This window comes from Mizuhopecten yessoensis, unplaced genomic scaffold (genome assembly GCF_002113885.1).
Source record: "Mizuhopecten yessoensis strain PY_sf001 unplaced genomic scaffold, ASM211388v2 scaffold4513, whole genome shotgun sequence".
Taxonomy (NCBI): Eukaryota; Metazoa; Mollusca; class Bivalvia; order Pectinida; family Pectinidae; genus Mizuhopecten; species Mizuhopecten yessoensis.
Window position 1 is genome coordinate 345,198 of NW_018405584.1, and position 19,165 is coordinate 364,362.

The window sequence follows — 19,165 nt, forward strand, 5'->3', positions numbered from 1 at the left end:
TGTGTAGCTCTATACCCTCTGCTGTCACTGCGTGTTTACACATCATTATTCCAGCACTGTTGATCAGTACATGTATATGATTTTCTACAAAATGTTATACAAAACAAAATTTTCGCTTTAAAATCTCAAACTTTTAATAGCCTATAAATAAGATTGCAGGATATAACAATACAGCAGTTCCATGCTTAATAACTTGGGAGTAAGAGTTATCTTCCCATGGGCAAGTCCAGATATTTGTTCTGTTTTTCAATAATAGTGTACAATTGTGTAGCTCTATACCCTCTGCTGTCACTGCGTGTTTACACATCATTATTCCAGCACTGTTGATCAGTACATGTATATGATTTTCTACAAAATGTTATACAAAACAAAATTTTCGCTTTAAAATCTCAAACTTTTAATAGCCTATAAATAAGATTGCAGGATATAACAATACAGCAGTTCCATGCTTAATAACTTGGGAGTAAGAGTTATCTTCCCATGGGCAAGTCCAGATATTTGTTCTGTTTTTCAATAATAGTGTACAATTGTGTAGCTCTATACCCTCTGCTGTCACTGCGTGTTTACACATCATTATTCCAGCACTGTTGATCAGTACATGTATATGATTTTCTACAAAATGTTATACAAAACAAAATTTTCGCTTTAAAATCTCAAACTTTTAATAGCCTATAAATAAGATTGCAGGATATAACAATACAGCAGTTCCATGCTTAATAACTTGGGAGTAAGAGTTATCTTCCCATGGGCAAGTCCAGATATTTGTTCTGTTTTTCAATAATAGTGTACAATTGTCGGTGTATGGGGAATGACATCCTCCATACTCCAGTGGTTATGCTCACTTATGCTCCAGCACCCTGGAATATGTCATAGCAAGTTTAAGGCACGTGGCCAGCTATTTGATTGATAACAGGTAATAGAACCTGACCAAGTTTTCAGTGTATTTTACTGACAGGCGAAATAAGATTTTTCTCTAATTTTGAATCATACAGGATTTTCATTTGAATTCACATTTAGGTTATAACCACTTTATAGCCAATCCCCAATAGGGATTCTTCAAATCGTACCAAAATACAGTACCTTTCTTCATTTCCTCTGCAAATCGACGAATGGACTGCATCGCGCTGAGATCCAGGTACTTGCAAGAAACACTTGGATTGTAGGTTTCTGTGACAATTTTGTCTTTAGCTCTTTCGCATGCTCCCATATCCCGGCATGCCATTATCACACGGGCACCTGTCAACAGTAGATTATTGTGTCATAAGATTCAGATGTAAATTTATTACCTGTATCATGGTACGGTGCCTTAGGGTTAATTGTTTTGAGGCATCGCTATATGTTATCAAAATGATGAAATATAAGAACTAATTGTCAGGGGTTGAATCTAATTATTTTATCAACTACAAAAGTTTTGCTTGCGAAAAAAGACACTCACTTGCCTAATTTTATGTACTTTTTGTCAAATATAACATGAACGAAGAAATGAAGGCCTGAACAAATGAAAGTGAGAACAGAGAGAGTGAAAGACAAACAAACAGAGGTAAATATAATGTATGGGATTGTTAGGGTATTAGACCAAACTTGATAGCCCTTCGCTACAGCAAGACTATGTCAAATATCATGACCATGGACTTTCTAGTTTTTAACCCTTTCACCCCTATGTAACTTAAGTACACTCTACAATGCATTGATCTGGATGAGTCCATTATGGTCTACAGTGGTGAAAGGGTTAAGGTGTTTGATTTTTTTTTATTGAAAAACAGACACTGTGCCATGTGAATAAAAATAACCAAGCAATTTTGTCAAATGCAAGTTATTTTTTTATATACAAATATAAAAAGTAACGCAACTTCTCGTTGCAAAATAGGTAAATCATGACTATTTATATCACTTTTTTCATCCTATTGACTGCAACATTACGATATCGTTAGGTACAAGTGTAGGATGTAGTATAAAGATAGTTAAAGTAGAATTTACATACTGATCATTTCTACGGCACAACAAAATCTTCTCTAATTTTTCCAACACGCTGATATATATAACAATGAACAAATCATTTCAGTTATTACTTTATCAGTTTGTTTTTATATTTTTCAATGTTTCCACATCAATCTATGTCTGATTAATATAGTGCATCTCACTTTCGGTTCAGACAACATAAAAAACGATCGAAAACAGCTTGATCGGTTATATATGATAAATCGCTTATTATGATATTTTTCTCTGGCATATAGAATATCATAATAAGCGGGTTCCACTGTACATCCATATACTAGAAATTAATTATCTTACACCTCAATAAATTCTGAAAATATTTTCTCAAACCTGTGAAAATAAGCTATAAAGTAAAAGGCAAAATATGGATATTTTCGACTTTGTAATATTTGTCGAACTATGCCAAACTATGATTCAGTAAAATTTCTGAGATCCTGAAATCTATTTTGGTCCAAAGGAAATCTAAAATCTAAATGTTACAAAACAAATTCACCAAAGATATTAATTTGAAACAGTGTACTGTTCTCCATAGGATGCTAGCCTCTTCATTATCGCAAAACAATTTTCAACTTAGCAATTGATGCTAAAAAGGAAATATCAAAGTTCTTGGATCCCTGTCCCACTGAACTGTGGTTTTCCCTATATACAGTAACCTCCCCTTAACCTCCGCTTGGTTATAACTGTAGCACAGTTTGGCCAGGACACTTCCATCCAAAAGGAAGTTAAATTGGTTAGAGCCATAATATAATAGTCTGAAGTCCAGGGTTTTAATTCCGGTCTGGTCCCGCTAAATTTTTACATTCAAAACACTGTTGTTAATTATATTTCATTTCATCTTGAATGTTTCTCATAAAAGTGCCATAAGGTATGGCTTTCTTTTAAGAAATGATTTATCAAAGCAATAATCATGCCAGAATAACAGATTCCAACACTTATGTACAGTTTCTGGCAGTGGGACAGGGATCCTTAGTGATATTTACAAATAAGACATGACCTTCTAAACTGATACACTTTTTATTGAATAACTGACCTCTCCTAGCCATGTCGAGGCTGGTTTCCTTGCCGATACCACCATTGGCTCCTGTCACAATCACTGTTTTGCCGGTCATCCTCTCCTCTCCTTTGTATTTCTTCCCTTTAGTGTAATCCCTAAAATAATGGATTAACAATTAGGCATATTCAATATAACTGCATTATACTTTAATTCTAATTCTTCGACAAAGTTTCTTTCTTTATAAACTTTATTCATTTTACAACAATAATTTATGAAACAAGATTTATAAACTTATATCAATCGTTCTTGTTGGACCTGATGGTAGCATGCATGAGGTCTTAATGTGGTAGGAAAATGGAATACCTGGAAAAACTCACATGTTCTGGCAAAAGACCTACATGTATACCTTTTCATGTTCCAGTGGGAAATCAAACCCCAGCCCTTTTGGTGAAAGGTGAGGGTGGCTAAGACGCTGCGCCATCCACCAGGTATCGCTTCAATCTTTTTTCATTTAATTTAATATTAATACAGTGTATACAACATAAGTTAAATGGGTTGTTTGATGGTGCATTGATTAGTTCATTCACCTTCCACCATATGATGGACTGGGTTTGATTCACCGATTTGATGTGAAAACGTATAGGTCAACAACCAGCAACATCCATTTTTTACCGATACTGAACTTATTTCCTCAAGAAGTAAGATCCCATACATGCTTTAATAAAGGCCAGCGATAGTGATTAACTTTCAATTTGGTGAAAACAAATTTTTGCTTTGTTTTCCTCAAGAATTCTTGATTAGTTACATTTTCATAAAATTATCTCAACATTGAGGCATAAAAATTATGTAAAAGTTTCAATGGATTCTGCAGGTTAATTGTGAAAGAGTACAGCCTCCTTCAGCTTAAGTGTCAGATATTTCAATGAGCTATATTTTCATCATCACTTGAGCATTTTTAATAATCCCAAAACCCAAATTAAAGTTTGTTCGATTTGGTATGCAGTAAAACCTTGATTAAATGTTGCTCACTTTCATTGTCAACTTGTTTACCAGCAATGTTCCCTTATTCTATTTTCTTATCATTCCTTTATACAATTCCCTGAATATATTGTCAAATCCCTTATTTTATACCGTTTAAAGTTTTGCTGAAAAATGGTGGGAATATAAAAAGGTTTTAATGTACTGATTTTAGCAATTGCTATAAAGGGCGGTAATCTAGCGGTCTTCCATTTTTCACATTACTTGGTAATGACTATTGCTCCACCTAAGGACCCGACCAAGCTGAGTCTGAAAACACTCTTGGGAATTTCTGGAAACTTGAATCCCATGGTTACATGTAGGCAAGGAGGGAAGATCTGGAAAGAGAACACAATAACTATTACAAAACAAACATTAAAATTACAATAAACCGTAAACTGTAAATGTCAAACGACTCCTGAAACTTTTTGTTCCACAACATATACATACATATAGCAATGCTTTTTAAATGTGTCAATCAGTCTGAGTGCACATATTTTTGTGCAGTCTATTCAAAATTAATGAAAATTTCCACTAGTTAGTCAAATTTTTTTCCTGTTGACAATAATATTAGACATGATATTATCAGGAATTCATGTAAAAATTGACAACATAAATCAAATTGTGGTACTTTTTACATGACATTTGCTTTGAAAAGTTTGTATACGTGTTGTACATGTATGACACAGTAAGAGGAATTCAAGTTAAGTTGCATTGACATTAAAGAAACTTCAGTATGGAAAGTAATGATATTTAAAAACATAACCATGATTTAAACACAGTATGTACCCATTTACATCTACAGTATATTTAAAGCAATACTGTACTGCAAAGGGCCGTTTAGCAGCATAAACTTGTAGGGTAATGTTTATACAATCATTTATTTACACAGGTTATTGTTCAACATATTGAACAATTGATCAACTACTTTTGTTAATATTTATATAATTATCCTATTTTAGAATATTCGTGTGAGTTGAAATACTGGAAGGCCAGACACAGAATGTATCATCAAGACCCTAGTCCGAATTATTCTGACGTTTTATCGACTTTTTAATCGACGACAGACCGATATAAAAAAAAAAGTTGATAAAACGTCAGAATAATTCGGACTACAAGACCCATGCCTGCATTCATGTCAAAAAAAATCCATTCGATGTCATAATTAAAATTCTTTTTCAACTGAATGTATCGGTCTGATAATCACACATCTCATGAATAAACTACACCATATATTTTGAATACCTGTTGGGACGTTTATCGTGTCACTCTTGACATTATTCAGCTGTTATTCACGTGTGTCCTCTATTTTTATTTTACAGGAAATGAAATATTGATATTAAATTTCAAACAAAGTCCGGGCGGTTTCTAGATAAACATTGATTTTAGAAGTTTTTATAAAGATAGGGCCTATGTATAGCTTTGATAATACTCTATCGCTACCAAAAGTTATATAATATCAAATAAATATAACAGTAGCAAATACTTGTATACATAATGTATATATATATTAATATCCGGAATTTGATCTCCAACTGCTGGGTCGTTGAGTTACTTTAACACTTACCCGGCGAGCGGCGAGAGCACCTGCAAAATTCACGAAAATGGTGAAGAAGATGACAATCCCGGGGATGGGCGATATGCCTGATCCCGAATGGATATTTGAGTCATGGTGGCCAATTATTTTTGGTGTCACGATTGGTAGCCTTTACGCGTTCAGGTAAATATAATAACAAGAGCAAATCAACGCGTGTCCAGTCCATGGACGTGTCACTAGGCCTATTTTTTGTTGCGGTTCATTGCTTTTTTTAGGAGGACACCCCGAAAACTTTATGTTGAAAAACTGAATGGACGGTCAGGGCCATTCCCTAAACATGTCTCAACTGTATACCAACACATCATTGTGTATACTCCATATATGATTTATTATAGATTATAGATTTTTTTTAAAGACCCCACGGGGGTGAGCGGGATGAAACTGAGATTTGTCGTCAGATCATCGTGGTCTCGGATAGTAAAGGGAGGTATTTGTCGGAACAAGTAAAATCTGATATCGAAAAATAGATTTTGTGGAACTACGTTTCAGGGAGGAGGAGTAAAACATGTCTGGATTATATTATGAATAACGCTGACTCTAGTAAACAAGCATGGTAAAGTACTTATAGCTCTATGGTCAGGTACGTGTGATCTCACGAAGAAGACGTATAGGCAGTATATCGAGATAAACCACGATGAAAACTTGGATGATATCGTAGGGGAGTTCCGTCTTGTCGAACTACAGAGACAATATGGGAATGCGTTAAAAATAGTCATTCTTGAGTGTCCATTCTTCTCCATATCAATATGGAATAAACACAGAGGCCATCCATCACCGGAAATGTATAAGACTAGTACAGACCTCCTGAGAGTTAAAATATCTCATCTAAATTCAGAGATTCGATGGATCAACTCGACCTAATTACATCTAGGAAGAGTAACAAAGCTAACTCAACAGAGAAGGTCAGTTATAGCAGAGACGTATAAAGCCATATGTGTTATATACGTCTCTGGTTATAGTCTACTAATCGACGGGATACATCCGTGCAAGACTCTAAGTAGGTACTGGCTGAGGAAACTTACAGATCTTGTTATCAAACACTGTAAATCATAATGTGAGAACTGATGTGTCAAAGTGTGAACAATGAAATTGAACCCGATTATTGTACCCATTCACGGACATGTCTAATATTAGACGTTCTAACATCAATATCAGTTGAATATTGTAAAGCTTTAATAAGCCATATCTTGTGATTGCCAGCTGGAGTACTGCAAAAAAGTGTACTAATGTGCCAAACGCTGTGTATGATCTTATGACAAGTAGTGAAATGTCTGGTATTACATATGGAAGAAACCAGATTAAGTGACCTTGAAGTAAATACAGGTGAAATTATACGAGAAGAGCTACGCCAAACTAAAGTGGACCTCATTGACCAAATACAACATGATGTAATAAACCTGTTGGATAGTAGACACAAGGAACAACAGGAAAAGAAGTCAAAGGAATCGAACATAATCCTGTTAATTAATGTACAAGAGAAAAAGAGTGAAAACAAGTACAGAAATAAATCTGCAGATGAGGAGGATATCAAAAGCCTAAGTGTAGGAGTAAAGGGTATAGAAATTCTTGCATCATTCCGTCTCTGGAAACATAATGCTTCGAAAACACGCTATTATAGGAAATAAGTCCCAGCGGAAATCCCTACTAGAAAATGCACGCTTTATACAGACTAAGGCACAAGATAACTTGAAAAGCATTATCCTCACACGGGACCTCACAAAACAGCAGAGGGAGGAAAGGAAACAAAAAATGGAGAAGTATAGAAGGGAAGGAGAAAAAAATGAGGAAAACATCCACGGTGGTCAGACACTAGACAACAGGAACGAACAAACACAGGTACTATCAAGGCAAGTAGGGACTACCCAGCTATTTATGGAGCAACCACACATGGATTGACATTCTCCCCCAACAGCCCGTCATAGACAGGATGGCAAAATTACAAGGTCACAACAGACAAGCAGTTCCCAGAGCTCAACGTACTACACGAGTAGCACCCCTGTCAGTACTCAAAGTGCTATGAACCGTCGCAGTAACATAGGTCAGGCTCTGCTGTTTGGGGATTGCTCCGTCATAGGGTCGCCTATAAGGAATGTGAACACGGCAGCATGGGGTACTACAGGTGTAGTTAAAAACTCAGAACCGATACAGATCACCCGATTCAACTCGAACCCTCAACCAGTGGGGCCACCTAGCCCAATAATGTCTGGAAACATGTCAGAAAATGATGAAATGAACACAAACGTCTATCTGGACTCGACTGTAATATCCGAGGTAGAAAGGACCCGAATATATCAGGAAAGACCACAGGAGCATGAAATCCCAAACATTCCAGAGGACCATACAAATTCCGGGACTCCAACATCACCATTTCTGGAAAGAGTATAGGAAGTTTGTTTTAATGGTAACACTGGGAATACTGTAAATATATTACCAGGCAAAATTATACCAGGAAATCAAATTCGATGTCTGTATTCTAATGTAAATGTTATGACCAATACAAAAAAATCTGAACTAGTGGAACATACGGAGACCTGGACATGGTATATGTCTAACAGAAATGTTTCCAAAAAGCAACTGTCTACAGTTGGACACTAGATTTTATGATGTGGATAACTTTAACTCGTACTGCGTAGACAGCGAACCAAAAAAGTGTGGTATTGGAAAATACGTATCGAGGAACCCAATCAGTGAAAAAATAGTTCTCAATGTGGATGTTGATGAATATGTAGCTTGTTCAATAAACCTCCAAAACAGAGACTCGTTACTAGTATGCTGCATATACAGAAGCCCTAACAGCCCAGAACAAAATAATGAACTCCTATCTGACCTTCTTAGGAAATTGTATTCTCTACATTATTCCCATGTACTAATTCTGGGAGACTTTAATTTTAAGGAAATAAACTGGGAAGTTGGATCAACAACCACAAGGGAAAACCATCCAGCCCCAAATTTCTTGAAACAACGAGGGACGGCTTCATCTATCAACATGTCAAACACCCAACTAGATACTGCGAAGGACAAATCCCAAATATCTTGGACCTTGTCTTCACGAACGAGGAGGAAATGATTGATGACATTATCTACTTACCATCATTAGGAAAAATGACCATTTGACCGTACGTTTCGATATGTGTACCCATAACGCCACCTAAAATGGTACAACTTCCACAAAGGCAATTACATCGAGATGACGCATGACCTGAACAACTTTGATGCTGAGGATCTGAGTAACTGTAATGGAATTTTGGAAGCTTGGGATAAACTTTCTGTCTTCTTGACACATGAAATAAAGAAATGTATACCAGTGAGGAAGATATCTCAACCAAGAAACCAGAACAGAACTTATCTCGACAACGACGCTAAACAAGCGATCAAAAGAAAGAAGCGCCTGTAGAACAAATACCTACATTGCAAAACGGATCAAAACTTCCATAACTACAAACTGGCTAGGAATACTATTGTATCAAGGATAAGGAACTCTAGATATCAGTTTGAGAAAGACCTAGCTGAAAAAATCAAAACGAATCCGAAACTATTTTGGAAATATGTACGGTCTAAAACTAAAACGGCAACTGTCACCAATAGACTGTCAAATCAGGAAGGTCAACTGACCGAAACAGATGAGGAAACCGCAGAAGTCTTTCAACAATTTCTAGCGTGTTTGTCCATAACTCGAACGCACCAATACCTTATCTATCGCCAACAGTTCTACCAGAACACCTAACCGATATCACTATTTCCGAGCCTGTTGTATAAAGGCAATAAAGGAGACTAATCCAAACAAAACACAGGGACCTGATACTCCATCAAAAGGCCTCTGACAATATTGTACAACAGACCATTCAATGAAGGAAAGTAACCTAAACAATGGATAACTGTGATCATAAGCCTTTTTGCAGACGACACACAATTATATTCAAAAATCTCCAACAGCGAAGACCGTTTACTTCTTCAGGACAACATAGACAACATATGTAAGTGGACAGACTACTGGTTAATGAAATTAAACATCCACAATTGTAAACACATGGAAATTGGAAAATTCAGGGGAGATAACCACATCTATAATCTACATTTTCCAGATAGTACAACAGAAATAGATGAAAAAGAAAACGATAAGGATCTTGGCGTCACCTTAGACAACAAATTGAGATTTTCAGACCATGTAAATATAACAGTTACAAATTAAAGGCTTACAGAAACCTGGGTACTGTCTTCCGTACTTTCACATATATGGACGCAGTTATGTTTACTCTATTGTACAAATCACTCTTCAGACCACATTTAGAGTATGGAACATCTATATGGTCCCCAATCTTTATCAAAGTCAAAATCTCCATCGAAAATGTGCAAAGAAGGGCTACAAAACGGATCAAAAATATATCAAATCTACCATATGATGAAAAGCTGCGAAAACTGGGACTGCCTACACTCGAGTATAGAAGGGAAAGAGCCGACCTCATCGAAATCTATAAGATCCTAAATAACATCGACCATGTAGACCATGAACATAATTATGTTTAAACTGGCATCAAATATGGGGACCAGGGGGCATCAAAAAAAGCTGTTCAAGAAACCGTTTCCCCTTGAAGTAAACAAAAATGTCTTCAGCAATAGAACAATAACAACATGGAACAGTCTACTGCTACAGAAATGAACCTAAACAGCTTTAAAACATTACTGAACAACCATAACATTACCAACAGGTCCAAATTCCGGGCCTCTTTTTACAATTAGTACCATGTACCTCACATGTATTTTTAATTGTGTGAACTTTACAGGTCATTTGAGACCAAATCAACAAGTGCGAGCTTTAAACCGAAGTGTTTAAATATACGTAGGTTTCATATAGAGAGAGAACTGTTTTTGTCAAGTATAATATGTGAGCAACAAGACCTATATACCGCCACAACTCATCAATGTGTAAACAATGGACTTTTATCATTTTATGCGCAACTGGACATTATGAATAAGTAATGAAATACAATCAAGACATCTCCAACAGCTAAAAAGCTTACAACGATGTATATAATGTTGTCTCTTCCCCCCCCCCCGAGTTACAGGGGGAAAAAGAGTTAACTCCCCTGAGTCAGTTATGGGGACAGGGGAAGTTTCACCTATCAATTTCCTGAGGGATCACACCCCATGACGTGACACCACGACATATAACGTCACAATCACATCGTATTTGCACAGTTTCTGTGCCGATCGTTTTATAGCACACAACATACTTTATCCTGTGATACCACACCACAGGTACTCACCTTGTATGTCAATACACCCATAAACAGGTCGGGGAAAACCACTAACTTGCATATAATATGTAAACTTGCCTATTATACGCCAATAGGGGTATGGATTTGTTAATAAAAATAGTCAAAATCACTTGAATCATAACTTTTTCAAATTGTTTGTCCAAGTCGCATTTATTCAGTCATGAAACATAAAACAAATGCAAAAATAAACTTTATTTGCATGTGGGAAAGAACCAAAAACAGATGCAATACTTCCAGTAAAGTTACCTCAAGTTTCCAAGTAGCCAACGCTTTCAGTAAACATCTTTTAGCAAAATATTATTTACCTTGTCGTAAAATAATGCGATTTTTATTGACATCTTGCAAAAGTTACTGTTAAAGCGATTTGGGTTATTTTTTAGTAATAAATCCATACTCCAACTGGCGTATAATAGGTGAGTTTGCATATTATACGCAAGTTGTGGTTTTCCCCAACCTGATAAAATAGTATTATATTATTGGTGTATTGACAGATGAGGCGAGTACCTGTGATGATTCTGTTATGGTCCAAAATATACAGAAATGTTCTGGGGGTGGAGGGAAGGGGGATAATTACAGTATGTTGAATGATCCAATACTGGGATGATTTCAACAGAGAGAGACCAGAGTACAAATATGTGACGGTTAGTTTTAGCTGATGAAGGCTAGGCTACCTTGAATGCCTCAGGCTTGTTGATGAGGACTGTCGACTTTCGTTGGTAACTGCAGATAGCAAAAGAAGGAAATGTTCACAATACTGAATAGATACTTCTAATTTGTCTTGTTTTTTTCTGACATTCGAAATCAGGAGAACTCCATGCATCTTGCTTTTTGCTCAAATGATTCATAGCTGTTAAACCTCCCTCATTAGGAGTGAGACTCCTTCATTTTGACCAAAATTTACCAATCTCCCTCGAAACTCACACAAACTCAAAAATCTACATCCCGTGGTCAAATAATCTCGTAGTAACTGCAGGGTGTGTGTAATGATTATAACAAGGGTGTCTGAATCAATTAAATGAATGCTTTTTGAATTGTTTTGACTTTGATACATAAAAAGGGCAAGACCAATTGATTAAAGCAGTTTCAGTCGCATTTCATGCTCTTTCTCCCTCGTTGGAAATGTGGAATGAGGAAATCTCCCTCATTGGAGGTTTCAGAGGTTGATACCTATAATGAATTGATTATTTTCTTATCTTAGAACAATACTCACATTTAACACTGTTTTCTTATATAGAGGTCATTGTGAGTAGATTTTAGACTTGTTCGCTTTGTCTCCTGTAAAAAAAATGAAAGGTTTATTTATGAATATATCTATCTTTATTTTTAGACAATACATGAGAGGGGCCAGATGTCTGAGTGAAGCTAAACTTGAAGGGAAAGTTGCCATTGTGACAGGAGCAGGGTCTGGGCTTGGAAAGTTTATTGCAGAAGATCTAGCTTCAAGAGGTAGCTGATTTATTTTGATAGCTAGGTGTAGATAACACAAGTCTTATTTCAAATGTCACCCTGGTAAAATGCTAGCGGCTTCCTACCGACTCGGCTAGGGAGAATATCTCTTTAGTTCATTTGGTAGAGTGTAAGGCTTGTAAGCCAGAGCTCATGGGTTCGACCCCTAGTGGGGGCATTGAAAATATAATGACTCTGTAACACACATGCGTTCGCTAATAATACTGGATGTTTCACATTTACCAGATAATTAATCAGACATGTGTAGTTTGTCCCTTCAGGTTACAAAGATCTTGTAATTAGTCACCTTACCAAGAGTTATATGAATTACGTTTCTGGCCAATTGAATATGACCAATCTGGTAATTCCACAGAAAGCATATACAAAATCTGCTTTGGTAATTTGAAATTGAATATGGCAAGTCTTTGTTTAACAGCTAGACCTGTCTTATCTGACACCCCTCAAGACTGATCCTGTTAGATTAGACAGGTCTTACTGTAATTGGTTCTCTTCATTAAAAAGATGGATTACATATTAGATTATTCAGGATTTAAGAAAATGCGAAGGTCAGATATTAAGTCACTGTTTAAAACGCTATCTATAATTTTGATTGTGATAAAACCATGATGACTCAATAGTATAAATCTATTCACGGAAGTGGAGGTCCAACCTCAGTAGTTTAAGTAAAGGGTACCACTACATCATTTATAAACTGAAGAAAGAGATCCACTCAGTTTTGTTTTATTTGGAGTAGTCTCCCTTTTATGTATAGAAGATGAACCAAACAAAAGGACTTGATTTTGGCAAAGAGTAAATTTTCCTGTCAAATTATTCACAGGTTTTGCAGTCCATATATTGTACACATTTTAATGCCTTTCATTTATAATTCCCGTGCGGCAACATTGACAATTTGTAGGCTTTGCAATGTAAAGGTCCTGTGCTTGACCCTTGCTTTTTTTCTGTTTCTTTTTATTTATTCCTATTTTTAAACATTCAAATTTTGAACAACCATAATTCTATAAAATATATCACAAAATCTGATTTTTATTGAATACTTCTTTGAAAAGAACTTAAGCAAATATTTCACAATAATGACAATGGTAATAAATTAATAATACCGTTTCACTTATTGGTACCCTTTAGCTTAAGTTTATTTTGTCAGTATTTAATAGTCCCCAGTTACCAAGGAAACCAGTAAATGGTGTCATAAATTGATCTATATTTGATGATATTATGGTTATCAATATTGTATTACAGGGGCTCGAGTATACCTAGCCTGCCACACATCAGAACAGACAAAGACAGCTGTGGAAAGTATTAAAGAAAAATACAAGAAAGCAAATGTGGTGGGCCTTGTATGTGATCTTGCCTCTTTTAAGTCTATAGAGGAGTTTGTGTCCAGCTATAGAAAAAGTAAGTTCTCCCAGGACAGTGGAATCCTATTTTGTGCTTCATCAGTAAAAGACCAGGATAACTAAAAGTAAATCCTTTACTGAATATGTCAAGGATATTGAGTTCAAGTAAATCTTATATAGGGTGGTCGGGTCGTGCAGTAAATAACAAACCTGCCTTTCACAAAGGCGACTGGGGTTCGATTCCCCTAATGGACATAAAGAGTACGGGGTTAATCTGCCCAACCACGTGGGTTTTCTCTGGGTACTCTGGTTTCCTCCCACATTAAGACCCCATCGTACTAATATCCAGGCCAACAAGAGTGATAATATAAGATGAACTAACTCGTTTCATAATTGTTGCAAAATAAATAAAGTTTATGAAATCTTATTTCACAACAGATCAGCAGTAGTGTTGGTATGTAGCATTTATACATTTTTGTACTGGTATATGTGTTTGTTCTCAAATTGGGGAGCCCTCTATTTCACATCCAGTCAACAATTTACGCATGAATGGGTCATTTGAGATCTCACAGATTTTGGCTTGTATTTCTCTCATGTATATTGGTCCGTATAACTGAGACTGAAAATGCTCAATTAAACAATGGATCGTTCTGGATTAATTATTGTCAGTTGCGAAACAGATGCTAAAATAGAATTGAGTTATTGCATAGAACATAATGATTTGTGTTCAGAATGTTACTTGTTTTGCTTGTATTTGGTAACAGTGTAATGCTATCATATGATGCAGTTGCTGGTTTTAGATGATTCTTAGAGACTGTTAAAATATTTTCTTTGTTTTTTTGCACAGAGGAGGAAACGTTGGACCTGCTAATTCACAACGCTGGCGTAATGATGTGCCCATTGGTTCAGACTGAAGACAAGTTTGAAACTCATTTTCAGGTCAACTATCTAGGTAAGGAATTCTTCATAACAAGTTAAATGCTCTATTTGGCATCTTCTCCAACTGATCTCTTCAACCATTAAAACTTGAAGGGATGCATTGTTAATTAAAGTTAAGCTCATTGATGCTACATGACGGATATGAAGTTTTCTCTATCCAAACAGACATGAAGGTATGGAGAAAATGAAAATAGAACAATAGTGACATCTTGCATTTTTAAGACAATTTCATTTCAGTTCAGTTTATCTGAGCTGTTGTCATTGTAATTATCACAAATCATGACTGTTCCTAAGGGGGAAAAATGAGAGAAAAAGCTTAGTGTTTAATATCTTTTATTCAACCTTTTTTTTCACTTTGCAAGAGTAAAACAAAATGTGAGATTGAAATGAATAGGAATACAGTGTTCTATTTTATTTTCTCCAGGTCCATTTTTACTGACCCATCTGTTACTGCCACTGTTGAAGAAGGTGGAGGGAAGCCGCATCGTTTGCCAGACAGCTCCAGCTTATAGCCTTGGCAAAATTGACTTTGACGATGTCAACTATACGGAACGGGAGTACGTCACAAGTAAAGCGTACTCCCAGAGCAAGCTAGCTCTGGTTCTCTTCTCTCTTGCTCTCAGCCGACAGGGTAGGTAACTCTTCACAGAAATACCAATGAACATTCAAACCATATGCTTAACTTTGGGATACTATATACATGATATTCCGTCTTTGCGTATTGCAGAGTTATCTTCTCTTGGGAGCAGGTATTGATTGTTACGTCACTTTTTTGTGAGAGTAACGTCATCAATTTTTGAGAAAACAACGTAATTTTCTCGCACAAACCAATGACGTAACAATCAATACCTGTTCCCAAGAGAAGATAACTGCAATACGCAAAGACGGAATATGTCTCAATCTGCAACATGTGATTTGATGCAGTTTTTTGTAATTCTTCGGATTAGTATTTCAAATACAGTCAAACCTGTGTAAGTGGTCACTTACGTGAAATTATGATGTTGGCTGCTTAAGACAGGTAGCTGGTTAATCAAGGTTTAAGTTTAAAAGGATATACATTGTAATACGAAATGTTTTGTAACAGCTATCAAAAAAGTTTACAAAGAGCTTAGTTCGTTTAAGTTTTTAATTATAAAATGTTGATGAACATCTTTAAAATTATTCCTTTGCCAGTACAAACATGCACATAAATAATGACAGGTGATCGATTATAACAGCAGGTTTGACTGTATTTAAAAGTCAGTTTGCAATTATTTCTGTCTTTAAGACAGTTATACAAGTTTTAAAGCAGGGTAATATTTGAATGACAGAATGAGATATTGTCATTTCTCCAAAAAAATAAAAGTAACATCAATGTCTCATCTATCGTGCAGAAAAAAGTTGAAGATTAGAAATATTCATAAAAAGAAGATTAAATGAAATACTGAAAGTTATGTGATTTCTTGTGTTCCCTTCTAATCTACTATTTCATTAATATAACAAAAAGATGTGGTGAGTGACAAAGTTTACTTTGAGTAAATTGAATGCTTGATTTAGAGACTTGTTCTGTAGAATTACTTTCTTTAAGTGAGATTATCATCATTGATACTTAAAACTGTTGTTTGACCACTTTACAGGCCTGGTGGTAAATTGTGCATTACCGGGGATAGCCAACACCAAAATCTACCGCCACCTGCCTTTCCAAAAGAACTCTGTTCTTGCCATCTCCTTTGCCCCAATTGTCTGGTTCTTAATGAAGTCTACTGAAGATGGAGCCCAGACTGGTCTTTACTGCGCATTGACTGAGCATGCTGGCAAAGTGTCCGGCAAACTTTTCAAGTAGGTGCCACCTTTATAAAACGTAATCTTATGTTAAATTGGGGTTATGATACTTCATTAAAATTTCCACATGAAAACTTCTTAACAAACCATGACAGATATTTCATTTGTACATGTATCAGCAATGTGAATATATCAACATTACATTTGTTTTGAAGAGTCAAAAGGCAAAAATCCTCTTTAACCATAGTTTTAATGTGAAACAAATAGAGGTTGAACGGCATGAAGATTCAAAGAATATTCGTGTAGGTAAACAACATTCATTGAAAAAATGCTGTTAATCAATATATTTCAATTGAATAATTATAGACATTAGTAATCTAAATAAATGCATTCCCTATAAATAGAAAATGAAATTTGTCACAGGATTTTGTTAAGATATTGTGATGAACTTCAAATGGAAGCTGCAAATTCATATCAGCCTAATATCAAAAATATACAAAAAATGTCCTGCATTCTATTGCAATTATGATCAGTTGTGTGAATATCATAGAATACTGTTGATACAACCCTATCAAGGTAGCCACTGTTGTATCAGTTAATTAATGTTTCATTACAATCAAACGACTTAACATTATTACAGGGAATGTGCTGCAATTGAAGTGGAGGAGAATGCCAGAGATGAAGAACTACAGGACAAGCTGTTTGCTCAGTCCCTCAAGTGGATAGGCAAGGACAAGTTTGGAGAGGAAAGCTAAATGTTACTGGCCTTAGTTAAACACACCATGTACTTTACGAAAATGATATCCAACATCCCCTAGTGACTGTTTTGTGTACCCCAGTAAATAATGAAAGTAAAAAGAGAGGAATGCTTGTGACTTGGTAAAATAAATGGACACTAATATGGGTGAAAATAGATTGAAAGATAGGTATATGATAGTGATTGATTTATATATATACATATTTAGTGCTTAAATGTCTGTTAAAATATCTAAATAAGTTAGATGGTAACTCTTCCTGAAAATGTTGTCAGCTAAAACGTAACTCTTCCTGAAAATGTTGTCAGCTAAAACGTTCAATCAAAGCATTTTAGAGAATTGTTTTCTTTAAACAGATAGGGTGCTATACAAATATTTCATAATATTTTTTTGAGTGTTTGTCCTAGAACCTATCGTTTGATATAGTCAAACCCAGTCAGATCAAAAACATATCCTACACCTTATGCATATAGGAAAGGCGGTAGAAGGATTTTTCATTGTCATTATGTGCCAAACCTGTAATCAGGGGGCTGTTTGTTTATGCGGAACAACTTGTCTTTCCGTTTATAAATATAACATTTTCGGGTATAAATCCTGGCAGACCTGCAAATGTTTATGCAGGCCTTGCAAGGCTTGGTCAAGGCTTGCCTTAAAGCAGCGTCAGATTATTAGGTCCGACCTTATTTAATAAACAAACAACTTTGGTCCAACAGGTTCAACCATTTGGATCGCGATAATTGAAAACGGCCAAGGGACCTGTTCGTTTATGAGAAACAACCGGTTTGTCTGTTTATAAATGTAATAAATGTATAATCCTGGCAACTGGTAAAACAGCCCTGGTCATTTAAGGGAGACCATGCTGTTGGCTGCTTTAGACAGGTGACCGCCTATCCCAGGTTAAAGTAGAAGATTTAAGAGGATCTTATATTAAATCTTTATTGCTGTACTGAATTTGGGTAAAACTTTTCTTAATGGAAGTTGATTTGAGGTGCAATTGTTGAACTTGAAGGAGAAAAAGAGATTGTTTGTGGATTTTGATTAAACACTAGGTTATTCAAATACAGCAAGCCAAGCTTCAAAATATATGAAGAGATACTGTAGAATCATTTATTTTTGTGGGGTTAAAGTTTCGTGGTTTTGATATACTAGCCTGTTTCAAGGACATTATATTTCGCTGATTTCTGATTTTCCCCTATCTATATCATACCAAATTTATGTATTCGTGGAGAATTAATTTCCTGGTTTCTTGTTGTCCACGAAATAAATGAAATTTAATGTTTTTACAGTAATCATTACATTAGAATACTTCATTTGTTGTTAGAAGTATATGAGATTAGTATACATGATATCTTTGTTATAAGTGATGCTGTAATTCTGTCTACATATTTACTTAGTTATTAAATCCTTATATTCTTTCATAGATGATCCCCTCATTTGCAAGACTAATACAGTAACTGTCTACCAAGCGGTTTGCTTTGCCATTACAAATTAGCAAATGTGTAAGGAACTACAGTGTTATTTGTCAAAATTGCATCTCATAATTGTGATGACTACACCATCAGGTATGTTTACCCTGTTGAAGTGTTTGTATAGAATTGCACTGTGAACATCCATTCCTTTGTTTGTCAAAAATATTACATGTCCATTATATAGAGTGTGCATTATGTCAGATATATTGTATGTTTATTTAAACACCATTTACTTTGTTTATCTCATTAATAGTACTATATGTATCCTATTAGTTTTATATCAAGCACTGCCATTACCATATATATTAACCAATTTCTTACATTTAATCATTATAAAATTGATGCTGATCTTTATACAGAAACCACACCGATCTGGATTGGCAACATTCTAACACATTGTTGGTGCACTTTTTAGGTCACCTGAGCTTTAGCTCAAGTGACCTATTGCTATCCGTTTTCGTCCGTCGTCGTCCGTCGTCCGTCGTCCGTTAACATTTTACATTTCAAACTTAAAGTCAAGTTCTGCTGGGCCGATTGAACTGAAAGTTGGTAGGAATGATC

The 19,165-nt window shown here is 35.6% G+C and overlaps 2 protein-coding genes across 2 annotated transcripts in view; one reads left to right on the top strand and one right to left on the bottom strand.

Annotated features, from left to right (window-relative positions):
- LOC110449172 (retinol dehydrogenase 13-like) overlaps positions 1 to 19,165 on the bottom strand; it is a 39,338-nt gene that overhangs the window by 4,648 nt on the left and 15,525 nt on the right. Inside the window, exons 2-7 of the mRNA XM_021495854.1 lie at positions 4,232 to 4,344; positions 3,026 to 3,144; positions 1,081 to 1,236; positions 406 to 612; positions 335 to 348; positions 9 to 88 (exon numbers count right to left, since the gene is read on the bottom strand). Coding sequence (XP_021351529.1) covers positions 9 to 88; positions 335 to 348; positions 406 to 612; positions 1,081 to 1,236; positions 3,026 to 3,144; positions 4,232 to 4,344 — 689 coding nt within the window. The remainder of the gene's footprint in view (positions 1 to 8; positions 89 to 334; positions 349 to 405; positions 613 to 1,080; positions 1,237 to 3,025; positions 3,145 to 4,231; positions 4,345 to 19,165) is intronic.
- On the top strand, positions 5,574 to 18,681 carry LOC110449186 (retinol dehydrogenase 13-like). The gene is made up of 7 exons (XM_021495882.1): positions 5,574 to 5,726; positions 12,207 to 12,325; positions 13,583 to 13,738; positions 14,528 to 14,632; positions 15,044 to 15,250; positions 16,236 to 16,437; positions 17,021 to 18,681. The coding sequence occupies exons 1-7, from the start codon at positions 5,611 to 5,613 to the stop codon at positions 17,133 to 17,135; spliced, it is 1,020 nt and encodes a 339-aa protein (XP_021351557.1). The 5' UTR covers positions 5,574 to 5,610; the 3' UTR covers positions 17,136 to 18,681.

Bases quoted from the DNA above. Each gene is read 5' to 3' on its own strand.
- LOC110449186 (XM_021495882.1), top strand. From the start codon at position 5,611: ATGGTGAAGAAGATGACAATCCCGGGGATGGGCGATATGCCTGATCCC. The intron at 12,326-13,582 runs GTAGCTGATTTA...ATTGTATTACAG, and splicing joins AGAAGATCTAGCTTCAAGAG to GGGCTCGAGTATACCTAGCC. The intron at 13,739-14,527 runs GTAAGTTCTCCC...TTTTTTGCACAG, and splicing joins TGTGTCCAGCTATAGAAAAA to AGGAGGAAACGTTGGACCTG.